Genomic DNA, 16,874 nt, shown 5'->3' with positions numbered 1-16,874 from the left:
TCTTCCTTTAACTTGTCCAGAATAACAGCCTTTGCAGAAGAATGACTGAATTCTAGTAGGAATTGCAAAACATCTGAAAATTTGGCAGCATGTATGTTGTGTACATTACTGGCGCACAACAGAGCCCTATTGCGTGGGCTGGCGAAACAAGACTCTGTTGGCCTTTTGGCCATCTCTTCTTTCTCCTTCTCCTTCTGAGAATACCTTGCATAGGTATTCAGAAGGCTTTCTCCGAGAGCTCTGAACTTGCATCCTCCTCAAATGAAGGGGTATGTATAGGCTTTCACACATGTGAAGTCTCGAATCTCATGCTGTAGGGCCCACTGTGCACAACGAAACCCTTCTACGCGGCGCGTAATGAATCATAACCTGTCATCATATTGCGCGGTCACGCGCAACACACCATCAATAATATACTTCTTCTTTTATTCTTCCCTTCTCTTATACTTCTGTAATTTCTTCCCTATTTTTATGCTCCAACAATCATCTGAAGCAATGTGGTCCACCAATATTGGATCCATTGCCGCCCTTCTCTTCATGCTTCTTTCTCGCAGTTTCATTTTATACATCACATATACTAGAGAGTTGAGCTTTTGTTGCTCTAGCCGATTTCTCTTCTTTGTGTGGATCTGATAATATGATGATCTATATCAATCAATTATCATACACTTGCTAATCTACTAAAGAAAAATTAGCCAATTTAGATTATCGTATGGTACAAAAGTCACCTGCTACTCCAATTTCTCTCACTGCCAGAAGCACTGCATGTGAGGTTTAAAACTCGTATTGCAAACTTCGTAAGCTGTGGAGTTCTATCTCCAAAGCGTTCCCACCAATCAGCTACACAAATAGTTATAATTTATAAATTAATGAAATACTTTCACCAATTATAAAAATATAATTTACATAAAAATCAAAATATCAAAATATAAAATTATAAATTACCTGGGGTACGCTTTGTCATGGTTTCAAGTGCAAGGCGAGGGCTAAAATCCCCTCTTCTCTTCTCATATTCATCCAACTGAATATCGGCATCAACATGCTCTTCATGGGGGATCATCCTATACATGCGCTTGAACAACCCCCTTTTTATCTCAGGGTGTAGAGAACTTATCTGAGTACCATATTTAAGGATTCAAATAGTACCCAGCTACATGTAGAAGACGATGAAGCTGAAGAGTCCATCTTTTATCTATTTTGTTCCAAATTGGAACATATCTCTTTTTTACATTATTGCAATTAAATGCAATTTCTCATTCGCTAAGTCCATCAATTCATAAATAAACCCCATTATTGGCCTCTCTTCCGAATCTATTTCTCTTAAAACACTTACCAAAGGCATGGTGCTCTTAACACATAAGGCAACATTCGGCCAAAACCTCTAATCAAATATTATAATAGCTCGTACCTTTATTCCTTCAGGTTTTTTAGCCCAAGAACATGAGCACAATTGTTCTAATGCGAACATGGCTATAAGACCATTCTTTTGCTTGTAAATACTTCAGAGGGTGAGGTACGCTGTTGCAAAGCGTGTCACTGCCGGCCATAGAAGCTCATTATTATTCGTGAAGCTTCTCATCATGCTCAATACAATTCCATGCCCATAAATAAACTTGGTCTTTGTCCTTGCCTTTTCAAGTTTTCCAGAATACATTTTCATTTTTCCGATATCCTCCAACATTAGATCTATGCAGTGGGCAGCACACGGAGTCCAATATATCATTTTCCTCCTATCCACCAACTTCTTCCCAGCACTCACATAGCTTGAATGGTTATCTGTGAAAACCTGGACCACATTTTCTTCCTCGATTTCTTCCACAATTTCATCAAGATATTTAAATAACAAATTTCCATCTTTTATTGAATTTGAAGCATCAATAGACTTGTAAAACATTGTTCTGATCGGAGAATTAATCAAAAAGTTAATGGTGCTTCTATTCTTTCCATCCGTCCAACCATCAGACATAATTGAACATCCATAAGTTTTTCAGGAATCTTTGTATGCTTTCATTAAACTATCAGTATTAGCAACCTCCTCTTTTAGTATCCATGTTCTCATCTTATGCATAGATGGTGGCTTCAATCCCGGTCCAAACTTTCCAATAGCCTCACACAATGCTGAAAGGTACAGGCTATTACACGGGTTGAACGACAAAGCATTCCCAAAAAAAAAAAAAAAAACTTACAATCACCCTGCATACTTCTTTTCTTTCTTCCTTCTTCCACCTTGAATTCAATATGGATTGACGTTGCTCACTGCTAACAAATTGATCCATAGGACCCCTTGCTCTTGCCATTGGTTTGTTCCCCCTATTCGGAGGGAGGAAGTGGGATCAGATGTCCGGACTTGGGTAATGAAGCTTTGTTGGGTAAGTAGATCTAGACGTTTGCATTGGAAAATTCTAGTCTTTGAGGTCCATTATTGCTGCGAAATATGGCCTCCAAGTCGGGGGGCTGGAGAACTAAGCCCTCTTCTCTTTATCGCTCTTCGTCTTAGGGAAATGTTTTGTTAAACTCTCTTCCAAAGTGTTCTCTAGTATTACTTTTGTCCTTGGGAAGACCCTTGGTGTGGGCCATCCCCCTTAAAGGAGTCCTTCCCTTCCCTTGCTTTTCTCAACCCAATTAAGGACATTCTGGTGTCAAATTACTTCTTGACTTCTAGAGAGTTGAGAGTTTGGACTCCTCCATTAAGGAGGAACCTCTACGATGATGAATTCATGGATCTTACGTCTCTTCTTTTCTGTTTGCAAAGGATTTCTCTGAAGAAGAGGATTCAATCTCCCAGAATTTGGCAAGCTCGGGTGTCTTCTCAATCAAATCCTTCTATAATCATCTGGCTTCATTTCCATTTCAGGTTCCACTATCCACACTGGAAAAATCTGGCCATATGGAGCGCCTCTTAAGGTGCTGGCTTTTGGATGGCTTTTAGGGAGAAATTGTATTCCAACTATTGATATCCTCCGGAAAAGAGGCATGATAATACCCAATGCTTGCTGCCTCTGCCTCAACCAAGAGGAATTTGTCAACCACCTCTTCATCCATTGCAAGTTTTCATTGAAAATCTGGTCCCGGGTTTTGCAGTTGGCCAGTATCTCCTGGGTTATACTGGAAGGTGTTGGAGACCTCTTCTATTTGTGGCATGGTGAAGATGGGGGCTCATTGGATAGAAGAAATGGAGTTTCTTGATGCTGGCTGTTCTCTGGGCTATCTGGAGAGAGAGGAACAACCGGTGTTTCAACAATAAGAGTATTTCTGAGGCCGGAGTCTTCAGTAAAGTCCTTATTTTGTTTAGGGACTGGGCGCCCTAGTAGGGGAGTTTCTTTTTTGGGGTTTGTGTCAGCCAGGGGGCTGATGGTTGTATAGTTTTAGCTTTTTTAATTCTTCTTTTTCTTTCTTCTCTTCCTGTACAGTTTCTGTTTTCTTGTCTTTGGCCTTTGGCCCTAATAAAATTTTGATCTTTGAAAAAAAGTTTGTGTTTACAATTGTTTCAAAATGGACAAATTATGAGCTACAGCCGGCTACATGCTAACTTGTAATGCTGCCCCATCATTCCTGTGAACATGCCACTTATGTAGGAGATCTGGTCCACACAAATAGTAAGTCCCACCACGAAGATCAGCCATCTTGAAAATCAGGCCAATCCACTCATTCAGTGAGCCACAATGGTTGTCCATTGATTCCAACAGTGGGGCTCACCTGATGAGTGGATAAGCCTGGTTTCTGTGCCAGGTGATCTTCATGGTGTGGCCTATCATTTGCATGATATGACTCTCCTACATAAGTGGCATGTTGATGGAAACGATGTGGTTGCATGACAAGCAACTGGCTATTGGTGATTGGCTCTCTTCAAGAAGATCTAGACTAAGGTCAGAAGATTGGGTCATGTGTTATATAGGAACCTGCTCATAATGTACAGCTAGTGTGAGTTGCAAATAATCTCTGCTAACAGCATCACTACAAGGTACAGCATTTCCATTATATTTATAGACTATTTGTTTGTGTCTGAAGACAATCGTCGAAGTTGTTCTGTGAGGTTTAACCCCACTGCTGATGAAACGAACTAGGGGAAGTCAATGTGAAGCACCTGTGCACATGCAGCAACTTATTTGGCCAGCATTGAATGGTCAAGAAAAATGGGACCCCCATTAATGTGGCCATTTATACTGGCCGGATAGTTGCATGTCTAGTCAAACTGCCCAGCACCCTGTCTCAGAAAGTCATCGAAGGAGGACAATGATTTATTTATTTTTTGTATAATTAAAATAGAATAATAATATGTTTTACACTTGGGAAATGGGAACTATTGAGGAACATGAATAGACATTTACTCAGAAAAAGCCCCATATTCAGCTTCTAAACAGCATGGCAACCAGATGAATCATCTATGAACTTTGTCAATGGAGTTGCTTGAGATTAAGCTTACCCTCAACATTCAGCGTCAAGAAAATGACCACGAAAATCCAAAGGTACCAACTGCAATAAGATAATGTACTTTCTGGTTTAAAGTTGCTGATGAGTATGCCAAATTAACAAAACACATGCTAAACCAAAGATTAACCTTGTGAAGATCATCTCAGAGTTATTACCTTATGCCAACAACCTTCTTAAAATCAGCTTCAAGGGCTCGTATCATGTACCTGTGGAAATCAAATTTTGGGTTTCCTCTGCAATGCATCTAAAGCCGAAATAACTCCAGTGAAAATTAGACAGCCAAAGAAAGGCACCAAAAATAAGAAAACTAATGAAGTCACAATACGTTATTAACATTTGAATCCTAGAGCTCACCATAATGAAACCGAGACGCAGTGTGATGTAATCTGATTTGGTCACAGATGCATAAAATTGTTTGGCAAAAGAATGCTGAAGAAAACACAATAAACCATATCACTACAACAAGACATGGCTTTCATCATAATTAATGGCAGAATATAGGCAAGCACTCATTATGTTCTTCAGATAAAACTATCAGTGTAACAGGATCTTGATGCCCTGTAGAATGAGGCATGAAACTTGTCACAGAGGTATATACTATTAAATGAAGGAAACTGCTTAAAGAATTTGATGCTGTTCTAGATATTATAATGAACATAGTATAAAAAATTAATTTGAACAAGTGTGCACAGATGGTCTCATTCTATGATGTAAAGATGACACTAGTAAGGCAAAGTGTTCACAGCTGATCGCTCTTAAAACACAGTTGAAAGCATTATCAACATTAAATTTTAAGACAGATCACAATGAATTGTTCAGGGGATTTTTTATTTTTATTTTTTAAAAAAGTGGAAGTTAATAGTGGATAAAGGAAACCATAAACACAATAAAAACCAGTGATTTAAATATCAGTATTGATGCACATACTGCACCTTGGGATACAGTAACATATCAGTATCGCATGGGAAATATCGCATGTATTGAAGAATGTATCGGTGTTTGAGGGAAACATTGGGAAATGATGGAATTTTTCGACAAAACTTACATATCGCAATGTATACAAGCATCGGTGATAGGGGGGGATTTTATTAAGGTTTTTTGGCAAATTATTGCAATGTATCGATATATTGCAATATATCAGCAATACATTGTGATATTTTGTGCAATACAGGGGAATCTCTCTCTCTCTCTCTCTCTCTCTAAATAAGGGAGTGGTCTCTTGGGGTTTTCACAACAACAACAAAACCTCTCTTCTCTGTTTTCTCTTTGAAATTCTGTTTTCTTTCTTCTTCTCTCTAGGCGTAGGAAGAAGGTTTGGTGGTAGTATTGATGTTGGGTTTTCAGGAAACCTATGCATGCTAACCATAAGCTGGGCAATTCTATGCTAGGGATAGCGCACTGGGAGCCTATTGCACCAGTGGAATCTGCCAGGGGGCGCAGACTATCTCAAAGAGAGTGCCTATGCACATGCCTCATTCCAGCAAGAAATCAAATTCATCGAATGACTAGGTTATTTCCTTCCCAATCATTTAAATAGGTGAGCCATTACATATCTCTTTGAATTATTAGGATATTTCTCATACCATTGTTTCTAACACAAAATACATGAGATGACTAGCTAGTAGCCTGACAATCACCATCAGTGCTTTTGTTATGGGAAAGATGATATTGTAGAGCTTCATGTTGGATATTTTGATATAGGAATCCAATCAAGTAGAAGCATCACCCAATGAGACCTCTCTTTTTTTTTCTTATTCTTTTTTTTAAAAAAAAGGTAACTTCGCTGGAAACCTAGACCTCAAGGTTGAAGTGATGAGCGTGCTCCATTAAGCTATGGGCTCAAACACTAGATATACATGTTTGATGAAGTCACCCGCCAAACCTAGTTATACGTGTTAACAATAATTTATTTGTTTCCTTTGCAAAATAAATAGTCATTCTTGTAGCACACTTCACATACATATGCAATATCACTTACACTGGAGAGACAATAAAGGAGAAAAAGATAAATTCGTTTTGTGCATCTTCACAGAATACATGTTATGTTCTCACGAAAGCATTGAAAGTTGATGATGCTTGAAAATCTGTTTTAAGGATGGATTTGGAGTTTGAAATAAATCAAGCCATTTTGAAATCTGGATGCAGTTCGAAATTTTGTTTTGATGGGAGGGTATCGCTGTGGAGGCCATATTCTGGAGGATGCATGACGTCCTACAGGTTTGAGTTAGCGAGGATAATCTTTCTTCTACGTTTTGTTCCATAAATATTCCTTTTGGCTCTTGGTCATTCCCACATTTATTGATTAAAGAAACAGAGAATAAAAGTAAACCCCCAAAGGTCCTCTGTTCTCAATTTCTTTCATTGGATTAGTGTATTCCTGATTTTACAATGGCAGAAAAGATCTATTTCCTACCAAGGAGAACAAAGTAACCCACCAGTGCAAAGTTCTTTAATTCATGTTGAAGAACCATTTAAGAATAGGGATGGATGGCAATTTACACCCCATGGTTAAATAACTTACCAGCCAACTTAGAATGGTTGAACAAAACCCAATTCCAAGAAAATGGTCCCTGATAAAAGCATGCTGATGCACATGAGTCACCTTCTTATTCACAACTGCACAAATATTGCCACCTGGTAAGAAAAATCAGACAAAAAAGAAACAAAGATGGCTCTCTCCAGCTCCTTAGCTGTCTAGCAATTCAGCTTCAAAAGAGTTTTCAGAATCCAAAAGCATTACCCTTGTCTTGATCATATTTATCTTTCTTAATAGAATCCTCCCAATGTTTCCATTGACGTATCTACATCGCGATAAAGAGGAAAAAATGCTCTTAAGTAATCATATACCACTACCGATGATAGACAAAAAGATAAAACAGTTCAGCCCACCCACTTACCCTTGCTCCTCCCAAAATCATAGTCAGAACAGAGAAAGCCACATGGACGATAGCCAGCACGAAGATGAAGATGTGCAAATGATGTAATGCTTCTAGAGATAACAATGGAACCTTCCCCTAAAAAAGAGAAAGAAAAAGGAAAAAGCTATCAACAAACAGATTGGCACTCAATACCAAGGTGTGCTTGGATGTACAATCGACTACCTAGACTGACGGTTAAATTGCAACAAGATTGAAGTGAATACTCACAATATTCATCCAATTAGAAAAGTTGGTTCTCTCCCAACGTTATCACAATTGCCATTGTTTCAGGTCCAACATTCACCAAAGACGATCACAATTCACAATTCCAGGCAGAGTATCAAACCAAATTTAAGCATTTCACTTTGAGGCAGCTTAGGTGAGTTTGGATGGGTTATTGAATCAACTCGCAATCATTAAAGCTAAAATACCAAATTGCAGTGTCTGCAAATTCCAATGACATAACTTCCAGCTTGGACTTGGCAAAGTTTAAATCACTGTTGTTATGACCATTAAGAAAAAAAAAATCACTAGGGGCATGTTTGCGATACATGGAAGAGACATATCGATAATAAACAACGACTGAAATCGTGCAGGCCACATCAGCGGCTGTTTTGCCATTTTGTGGGGGATAACCAACCAATACCATCGGCATGAAATTTAAGGTCTGGACTTAGATGCTTCATCCAGACGGATCATTGAGTTATCCCCACCAAAGCACAAAATGGCAGCTGGTGTGGCTGTAATCATTTCATCTTAATTCAACCAAAAGCTTGCAATTATTCAACTTTGCATCCAAACACGGACTTAATTAACACAATCTAGGTCAATTGTGCAACCAAATGCCTTCAAAGTACCAAACCATTTTATAACACTGATCATTAGAATTTTGAAAGAATCGCTACAAGTTACCTTCCTCGCGCAATGACCACTGCCGGATCCTTCGGCAAGGAGCCGCCTCCCATGGCCTAAAACACTGGGGAAGTGGAAGAATGCTGATTGGTAATGGGACGTCTGCTCCTCGTGCAGCTCCCCCCTCTTACAAGGAAGCAGGTGGCGGGTAAACCGCTCAGGGATGCACATGTGACCGATCAAACCTTGGAAGACGGTCAGCAGCAGAGAGATGAACCCCAGGAGCATCAATTCTGCGAATGTGAACCGTCGATTCCTTCAGATGAAAATGTAAGATTTTGCTTCTTTTTTTTAAAAGGAAAATGCACACACACACACACACACACACACACACACACACAGAGAATGCTGACCTTCTTTCACTTTCTGTAGGGCTTCGTAGAGAGGCTTCTGGTTCTTTCTTTTCAGGTACTGCAAGGGATATACACAGAAGCAGCTGAATATATGAGAGGGAGAGGGATAAAGAGAGAGAAAAGGGAAATACACGGAATGCAGTGTGTATACACCTTTCCGAGGAAGTGAAGTATCCGCTCTAGAGCAAGGGAGATCATGACGATAACAGAGCAAACGGCAGCGACTATCCACGTCGGCGTGTACTCTAACGGCGTTCCCCCTTCTCCTCCTCCCGCCATCTCTCTCTCGAAAGTAGGAGATGTGGGCTGGGTTGTGGTATGAAAAAAGTACTAATAAACGGGCGGTCTAAAAAAAAAACAGGGGGGGGGTGTTGTTGGGAAGTTTTTTTCAGAAACGGGAGAGAGGGTTACAAGTATGGCAGTGAGTGAGTGAAGTAAGAAGAGATTTACCTGCTCCAATACATCCCTGTAACACGTGTCATGTTTCAACCGTTTATGTCTAATGACTCTAATCTCACTTTCTATGGTGGAAATTCAACAAATAACAGCTCTCAATTTGAATGATCCAGCCCTTTTATAATCTGGCTCTTTTGCTTTTAACATGAATAATTAAAGGGTCGTAAGTATTCAATCCAATAGTTTCTTTGGGGGTCTCCCCTCCAATTGGACGCCTATCAAATAAACTGTCTGGATTATTTTAAAAATGCAAAACCAACGGCTAAGTCCCCACGTATTTTGCGATGTATTGAAGCAAACATCTATTGGTAATTTCTATCGTAGTTACTTAAAAGACGGGAATCTAGGACAAGCTTATCCAACGGCAGTGGGGTCTACGGTGATGTATGAATTACATCCATCCAGTCCGTCCGTCACATGGGAGCATTAATGTTCTACTCTGAGCCAAAAAGAAAAAAGATAAAAAAATCAGATGGATCCAAAACTCAGCTGGTCCATAATATGTCAAATCATAGTTAAGACATAAAATCACGTGGGTTGGCTCACCTAAGTTTTAGAATGAGTTGATTTTTGGAGCTCACATCAACCATGATGAGGTATATATTGAATGGATTGGATGGAATATAGAAACACTGTGGGCCCCACACGCAATATAGAAGGTTCTGATGGTACGCGTCTCATCCCAAATGTCCCCGTGGTGTGACCCACTTCGCATTAGGCTGATTTTTGCGATAAACGGAATAACACGAACCGCCTCACCTTTTGGGCAGATTGGATTTGGAAACTACGTGTAGATGGGCCCTCAGACCGACTTGTAGATTAATATTATTTTACAGACGTGTGTTTTTGTTTTTTTGCGAGAAAGAGATGACCGTGGAGCGGATCACGTGTTACCCGGGTAACACCCCGGCAAGTGTTTTCCTCACCGTAGGGCTCGCCTTGATGTATTTTTTGTATATCCTCACTGTCCACCAGTCTTTTCGGTTCATTTTATTACATGTTTCCATAAATAAATCAAATCTAAATCTCAAGAAAATCAAAAATCAGAAAAGCATGGCCATTGACCATTAAAAACTTCTTATAAGTTACAAAAGTTTTGAATTAAGGTATATTTGTTTTTACCTTCATCCAGATTTGTTTAACTTTATTAACAGATTAGATGGAAAATAAACATTACGGTGGGCCCTAGTAAGTTTTTTATGGTGAGTATCGCATGGACATTGTTTCTTGTGGAGTGGTCCACTTTGATATTCGGATCTGATTCATTTTTTGGATCATAAATTAAAATGAGGTGAAAAAACTGACCATTAGTGTGGATATATAGCACATATATCAAGGTGAGCCCCAAGTTGGGGAAACATCCATTGGAGGGTGTTTGGTGCAAGGGATTAGATGGGTTTAAGTGAGATGGAATTAGCAAAATGTAATAATTACATTCAAGGATTGTCGTGTAATCTCATGGCTTGGAGGCCATCCCATTTTATGTTTGGGAGAGAAGACATGAAATGTAGATACTGATTTTACCAACAAATGCGTTTGGGCCCCACCATGATGTATGTGTTTCATCCATGCAGTCCACCCATTCTTCCAGGTTGTTTTATGGTATAAGCCGAAAAATGAGTTTGATTCAAATCTCAAGCGGACTCAACAGTATTGATTGAACGCCTACCATTAAAAACTTCTCGAGGCCATGAAAGTTTTGGATCAAGCTTATATATATTTTTTCCCTTCATCCAAGTCTTTATGACCTAATCAATGGGTTAGATGTCTAATAACCATTACAGCTGGTCGTAGGAGGTTTTGAATGGTGGAATTCAATCACTACTGTTTTCCATGGTGTGGTCAACCTGAGATTTATATCTATACCTCATTTTTAGGATCAAGCCCTAAAATTATATTTCAAAACGGATGGACGGCGTGGATAAAACACATACATCATGGTGGGGTCCACATAGCACTGACCACTAGCCACCTGACACTAGCCAGACACCGCGTCATTTGGAATTGCCACAAACCACCACGGCCCTATAATTAGTTGACGTCACCCAGTTATGCGGACCCCATTATGATGTATGTATTATATCCACACCATCCATTCTTTTTGTGACATCATTTTATAGGATGGGCCTAAAAATTAGATGAATCTAGAGTTTACATAGACCACACCACAGAAATCAATGGGTATAGTAACCCCCACATGAAACCCAAAGCAAATTGGGGAAATCCCTTGCCTAGGTGTCAATTCCAAATAAGACCCATACCTGATGTGAGTCCCAATCAAGGCCTTGCAATGATCCATGGGATCTTAAAACCCACTCCCGCCTAGGGCTAAAAGTCGGGTGGGTGCTCAACCCTACCCCAACCCATGGTTCCTATACCTCAAACCTAACCCAACCCAACCCAACCTTGGGTTGGGAATTCTGAACCCAAGTAGTCTCGGTCGGGCGGATACATGCTAATATTTTGGTGACTACATTAGTCTATTATATTCCTATACATGTCTTATTTTTTGTTCCTTTGATTTTATTAATTATATATGTAATTATTTATCATAAAGAACTTCATTTTTTCCTAAATAAACAAGCTAAAATATAGGACAACCACTCCTTTAAAAGTCATGTTGTGTAGCACGCAATCTATTTGGGAGAGAGAAATTCGGCGTATCTTGTTAGCTTGGCTCATTAGAAATAATGTGGACTAATGAGACCCGACGACACTGGAATTTCTCATGCCTTCAACATAGACAATCCACACTCAATTATATATCAATCGGGTTCGGGTTGGGTCGAGCAACCCGAGACCTCAACCCAAGCCCAACCCAAGTTTGATCGGGTTGGTGTTTATATAACCCAAGCCCGAGACCAAACCCAATGAATCCTGCCCGAGTCCAACCCAATGTTGGGTCGGTCACGGGTCGGTCAGGTTGAACCCGCCCGACTTTCAGCCCTACTCCCACCAATTCCCCTTTAAACCCATGCACCAAATGCCCCCTTAGGTGTTACCCAGGTAACACCCAATCCACTCAATTAGCTTATGTGCAGCCCCACCTCACAAAACATAGTGCTGCTGACCATGGGCCTGCTTTGATGTATTTATTGTATATCCATGCTGTCAATCTGTTTATACATCACATTTCATCACATGAACTTCAAAATGAAGTAGATAAAACTCTTAAAATGGGCCACATCATAGGAAATAATGAATATTTAACACCCCACCATTAAAACTTCCTAAGGCCGGTCATAATATTTATTTATAAACTAACCTATTTATAAGCTCACACATAATATTTATTTGTCATCCAACCTATTTATAAGCTCACACATATCTGTATGAATATAAAAACAAACTTCATCTTAATCCAAAACTTATATAGCCCACAGGAAAATTTTAATGGTCAGTGACCACTTCTCCTTTGGTGTGGTCTACCGGAGAGGTAGATCTTCCCAAATTTTGGGATCACAACATAAAATAAGACAGCATGGATATACACTACATTTATCAAGGTGGGCCCCATGGTCAGGACTTCACCGTGGTGGTGAGGCCGGGGCTGCAGCTAATCCACTGCCCATTTAAGCATGAGATTTTGTAAAAATGCATAATTGAAATTGGTTTGTCCCTCCCTGTAGAGAAAGTGGGAAACAGTAACATGATAATTTAATACATTCGTGCATGTTAGTCGAAAAAGAAACTTCTTTATATTTCTGGATTTAGAACACATGTGGAAGATCAGATCTGTTAGTATAGTTATGAATTATATGCGAATATATTTCAAAAATATTCAGAAAGTTTTATCCCTAGGTGGGGCATAGGTGTAACTTTACCAACTTTACCATAAACCATCGATAATACTTATCTGACGGTTGATCTTCCGAGATTATTATAGTTAAAATAATTCTTTTATACTAAATATAGAGTTTCTAGAGTGATAATGAATGGACCGGATCTTGTAAACATATGGTTTTAATGCGTGTAATGTTTTGTCTCTCTACCATCTCCCTCACACGCGAGTCACATTGTATGGCTTGGCTATAGGTTGGCCATAGCTCGGATATAGGTTGACCATAGCTCAGCCAAAGTTTGACCAGAGCTTGATCATAGCTTGACTAGAGCTCGATTATAGTTCGAAATGACCTCTGAGAGAAGGCAGATGCCGGTTCTGGGGAAAGCTCAGTAAATGACCTATCCTCAAACCAATAATCTAAGATCCTTCTAACGGCCCAAAAATCTCTCCCAAGATCTTCGGGGGATCGGATAAGATCCCGAGAACCTTGATAATCCCGCAAAGATCCGAGATCTTAATGGATTCGCCTCCAACGTATTAGGGAAGACTCCTTAGGCCATCGTCTTTCTTCCCCTATAAATAAAGGAATCCCCAGCCAATGTAAGGTACGCATATGCATACCCTAATACTCGATTGGTGACTCTTTTCCAAAGAGATCCTACCCTACTAAAGACCCCAAAGATCTGACTTAGGCATCGGAGGGTCCCCTGTACTAGCCGGGGTCTCTTTTGTCTCTTGTTTTTCTCTGTGCAGGTTTAGATGAGTTAGCCAGGGAGAGTCCGCTGGAAAACTACATCAACAACTCTGATACTCTTGGCAGGGTTGATAAGGATTTACAGTCAATTAAAAATAACTTATTAAATGCAGATGTTGCCTGCAATTAATTCAAACTAACCATTCATATATATGAGAGAAAGTTTAGTTTTATGTAGAAATAAAATACTAGTATTATCTGATTATCTAGATATTAGATTGATGGACATTTATTCGACGGTTAAAATGAAAAATATCCCATGGTTCTAATTTTAAACAAAAGGTTAACACGAATCAGAGTAGATTGTTCATCTACTTCAGTTCTTATACTGTAATTTGGTACCAGTTGGTTGAACAATTTAGTCAGTTTAATTCAAGTTAAAATATTCCACGCGTACCATTTCTGTGTGCCTGTGCATCGAGCGTCATGCGCAACGCGAGTATCAAATTACTCTCAGTTTCTCATGCAAGCGAATCTTGCCGGTTGTCACGAGATGAGGTGAGGCAATTGAGTTGAGCAGAGAGACAAAGGACGTGACTCTCAGCACGCATGCCAACATGTCACACGTGTTTTAAATTTGGGCTATTCATCATGTGGAACCCACCTTTTTAATTTCTTTTACAAAAATCAGACCAGTAAGATAACCATGTACCTAACTAGTGTACGAGAAAAATTAACGCGTAGAGATGGACGACAATATTGTAAGTGTTATAGTTTATATCCCTGTCTGTTGTCAAATTTGTGGTGCCAAAATCACTGTTATATATAACTTGCATAAGTGAAGCTCTCTCAAGGATCAACATTCATAAACAAGCTAAGCTCACAACAAGCAAAGCTCACAAGTACAAGGATCAATCTTGAATGCAAGAAGTGCTCACAAGACAAGACTCAAGCTGCAAGAACTCAAGCTGCAAGACTTCAAGGCTCATACTTCAAGGTCACTAGTTCCTAATGTTTCAATGTCCTTACTTCATGGTTGAGGTTTGACTGACCTTAGGTTGACCTTAGAAGTAGGTCACTTTGGATACATAAATCGAATGTTTATTTTACATAAGTTTGGTCTGTTCTTCGACTAGTCCTACGCCTTCTTCGACTAGTCCTAGAGTTGCTTCGACCAGTCTAAGAAATTTCTCGATCAGTCGTAAGTTTGTTACAAATTTCAGATAAAATCTGTTAGGCTTCGACTAGTCCAGGAATCTGTTCGACCAGTCGAAGGAACAGTGTCGACTACATCTTCGACCAGTCGAAAATCTTCGACTCAAAATCCAGCGATGTTTTTCAGGTTCTTCGACCAGTCGAAGGTGACCTACGACCAGTCGAAGGAGACCTTCGACCAGTCGTAGAACGGTCAAAGCTTATCGCGCCTGATTTTTCAAATATCTATTATTGCTTCGACTAGTCGAAGAGCTACCTAGACCAGTCGAAGACGCGATCTGCTCACCTATAAATAGTGCACGAATCTCAGAAGAAATCATCGAATTAATTAATCCATTCAAGCCAATCTTCGTCGAACTTCTGAGAGATAATTCTATGCTCCATCTAAGCTAAGTGTGCTTATTTAATATTCTTTTTCCTTAGCTTTCTTTAATTGATTTTGTTTCTGCTATTCCAATCTAATTTGATAAGAGGAATTGTTATTCCCTTTCTTTGGAATCAAAATCAATTAAGGCAAGCCCTATTTGGTTTAATTTAAAATATATTAGAATTAGAACCATTGTAATTGAGTACTGGACATTGAACTTGGACATTCAATCATCTACTCTGATTTGGTTCTACCGGGCTGCTACAACGAAGGAGATAATCAGGTATTTTACATTTAATTGTAAATTCCTTTCTTTTTTAGTTTCTTTCAAGATTTGTCAGAAAAATCTTGTTGTATTGGTTATCTGAGGAGAGCCAGGAAAACTCAGAAGTGGGGTTTTTTAATTGTGTAAGCCTACAGACAAAGACACAATTGTAAAGGTTTTGGGTGAACCTTGGAAAACCTATTTTGTTAGTAAACGCTAATATCCCCTGTGTGAGGATATTAGGAGTGGAGTAGCATTCTATGTGGCTGTTGTTTAACAGTTGGTGAACACACAGGCAAACCACTATAATCCCTTGTATTGTGGTTGAATGATTTATACTTCTGATCTTTAATTATTCTTTTGTGGGATGTATGTATGGTGGTGAATGTTGTAATCATTTAATTCAAGCATTGTGAGAATTTTGTAATAGTTTAGAATTTATTTTCTGCTATTCCTTTATCAGCTTGATATTCAATTTCCTTTAAAAGTTGTTCCAGCAAGGTTGCCCTGTCATTTTTATGGTGTATGGCTGTCCCTAGAATAATACATTTGTGATTACAATTTATTTTAATTCAGTTTGTATTTATTTCTGTATTCCTCTTCGGTTTGAGATTTGATACAAAGATCTTTCTAGAAATAAGGTTGTCCTACCATAAACTCTGGTTTTTGGTGTAAGGTTGTCCTTAGAACAACATTTGTATCAACCTCTCAAGATCTGAATTTTGAGACTATTTTACTTTCTTGCATTGTGATTTATTTTGGCTATCATATTCTTTTTAATTCCGCTGTTATAAGTTTTATTTGGCATTGTCCTATTCACCTCCCCTCTAGGACATATAGCTAGGCCTTTTCAAGTGGTATCAAAGCCTAATAGCTCTTTTTTATTCTTGGATTTAATTCCTGAGCTAACGATTTAAGCTATTTAAGATGTCAAATTTTGATAGCCTTTCAGTCACTAGGCCTCCACCCTTTGATGGCTCCAACTATGCCTATTGGAAAGCCAGAATGAGGATCTTCCTCAAATCAATGGATGAGAGTGTGTGGCAAGCCACAGCAACTGAATGGAAACCTCCTATCATGGAAGTTATTGGGGTTGATGGTTCAAAATCTATGAAAGTCACACCATATTACCAATGGACCACTCTTCAGAAAAGTGAAAGTAGTGCAAATGCTAAAGCACTAAATGCAATTACTTGCACACTATCACCCGATGATTTCAAAAGAATCATTTCCTGTGATACTGCAAAGCAAGCTTGGGATATATTATAAATGACAAACGAGGGTACTACAATTGTCAAAAAATCTAAAGTCCAACTCCTCACAACCAGATTTGAAGAAATTCATATGGAGGAAAATGAAATGTTTATGGACTTTTACACTAGATTAAATGACATTGTAAACTCAATGTGGGGTCTTGGCGATAAAATCTCAGAAAGTAAAGTGTGTGCAAAAATATTACGCTCACTTCCTGAACGGTTC

General features: G+C 39.1%; 1 protein-coding gene across 3 annotated transcripts in view; it reads right to left on the bottom strand.

Annotated features, from left to right (window-relative positions):
• Positions 1 to 8,958, bottom strand: part of LOC131246013 (MLO-like protein 1) — a 41,871-nt gene extending 32,913 nt beyond the window's left edge. Inside the window, exons 1-9 of one of the 3 annotated variants that reach the window (XM_058245869.1) lie at positions 8,768 to 8,958; positions 8,615 to 8,672; positions 8,262 to 8,494; positions 7,329 to 7,445; positions 7,172 to 7,232; positions 6,953 to 7,065; positions 4,786 to 4,860; positions 4,587 to 4,675; positions 4,424 to 4,473 (exon numbers count right to left, since the gene is read on the bottom strand). In XM_058245869.1, coding sequence (XP_058101852.1) covers positions 4,424 to 4,473; positions 4,587 to 4,675; positions 4,786 to 4,860; positions 6,953 to 7,065; positions 7,172 to 7,232; positions 7,329 to 7,445; positions 8,262 to 8,494; positions 8,615 to 8,672; positions 8,768 to 8,893 — 922 coding nt within the window. In that variant the 5' untranslated portion in view covers positions 8,894 to 8,958. The remainder of the gene's footprint in view (positions 1 to 4,423; positions 4,474 to 4,586; positions 4,676 to 4,785; positions 4,861 to 6,952; positions 7,066 to 7,171; positions 7,233 to 7,328; positions 7,446 to 8,261; positions 8,495 to 8,614; positions 8,673 to 8,767) is intronic. The other 2 variants (XM_058245867.1, XM_058245868.1) reach the window with 2 other exon arrangements.
• Positions 8,959 to 16,874: the final 7,916 nt, after the last annotated feature.

The sequence above is a fragment of the Magnolia sinica genome, chromosome 5 (genome assembly GCF_029962835.1).
Source record: "Magnolia sinica isolate HGM2019 chromosome 5, MsV1, whole genome shotgun sequence".
NCBI lineage: Eukaryota > Viridiplantae > Streptophyta > Magnoliopsida > Magnoliales > Magnoliaceae > Magnolia > Magnolia sinica.
The sequence above is the reverse complement of the archived record's forward strand: the minus strand, read 5'-3'. Positions and strand labels throughout refer to the sequence as shown.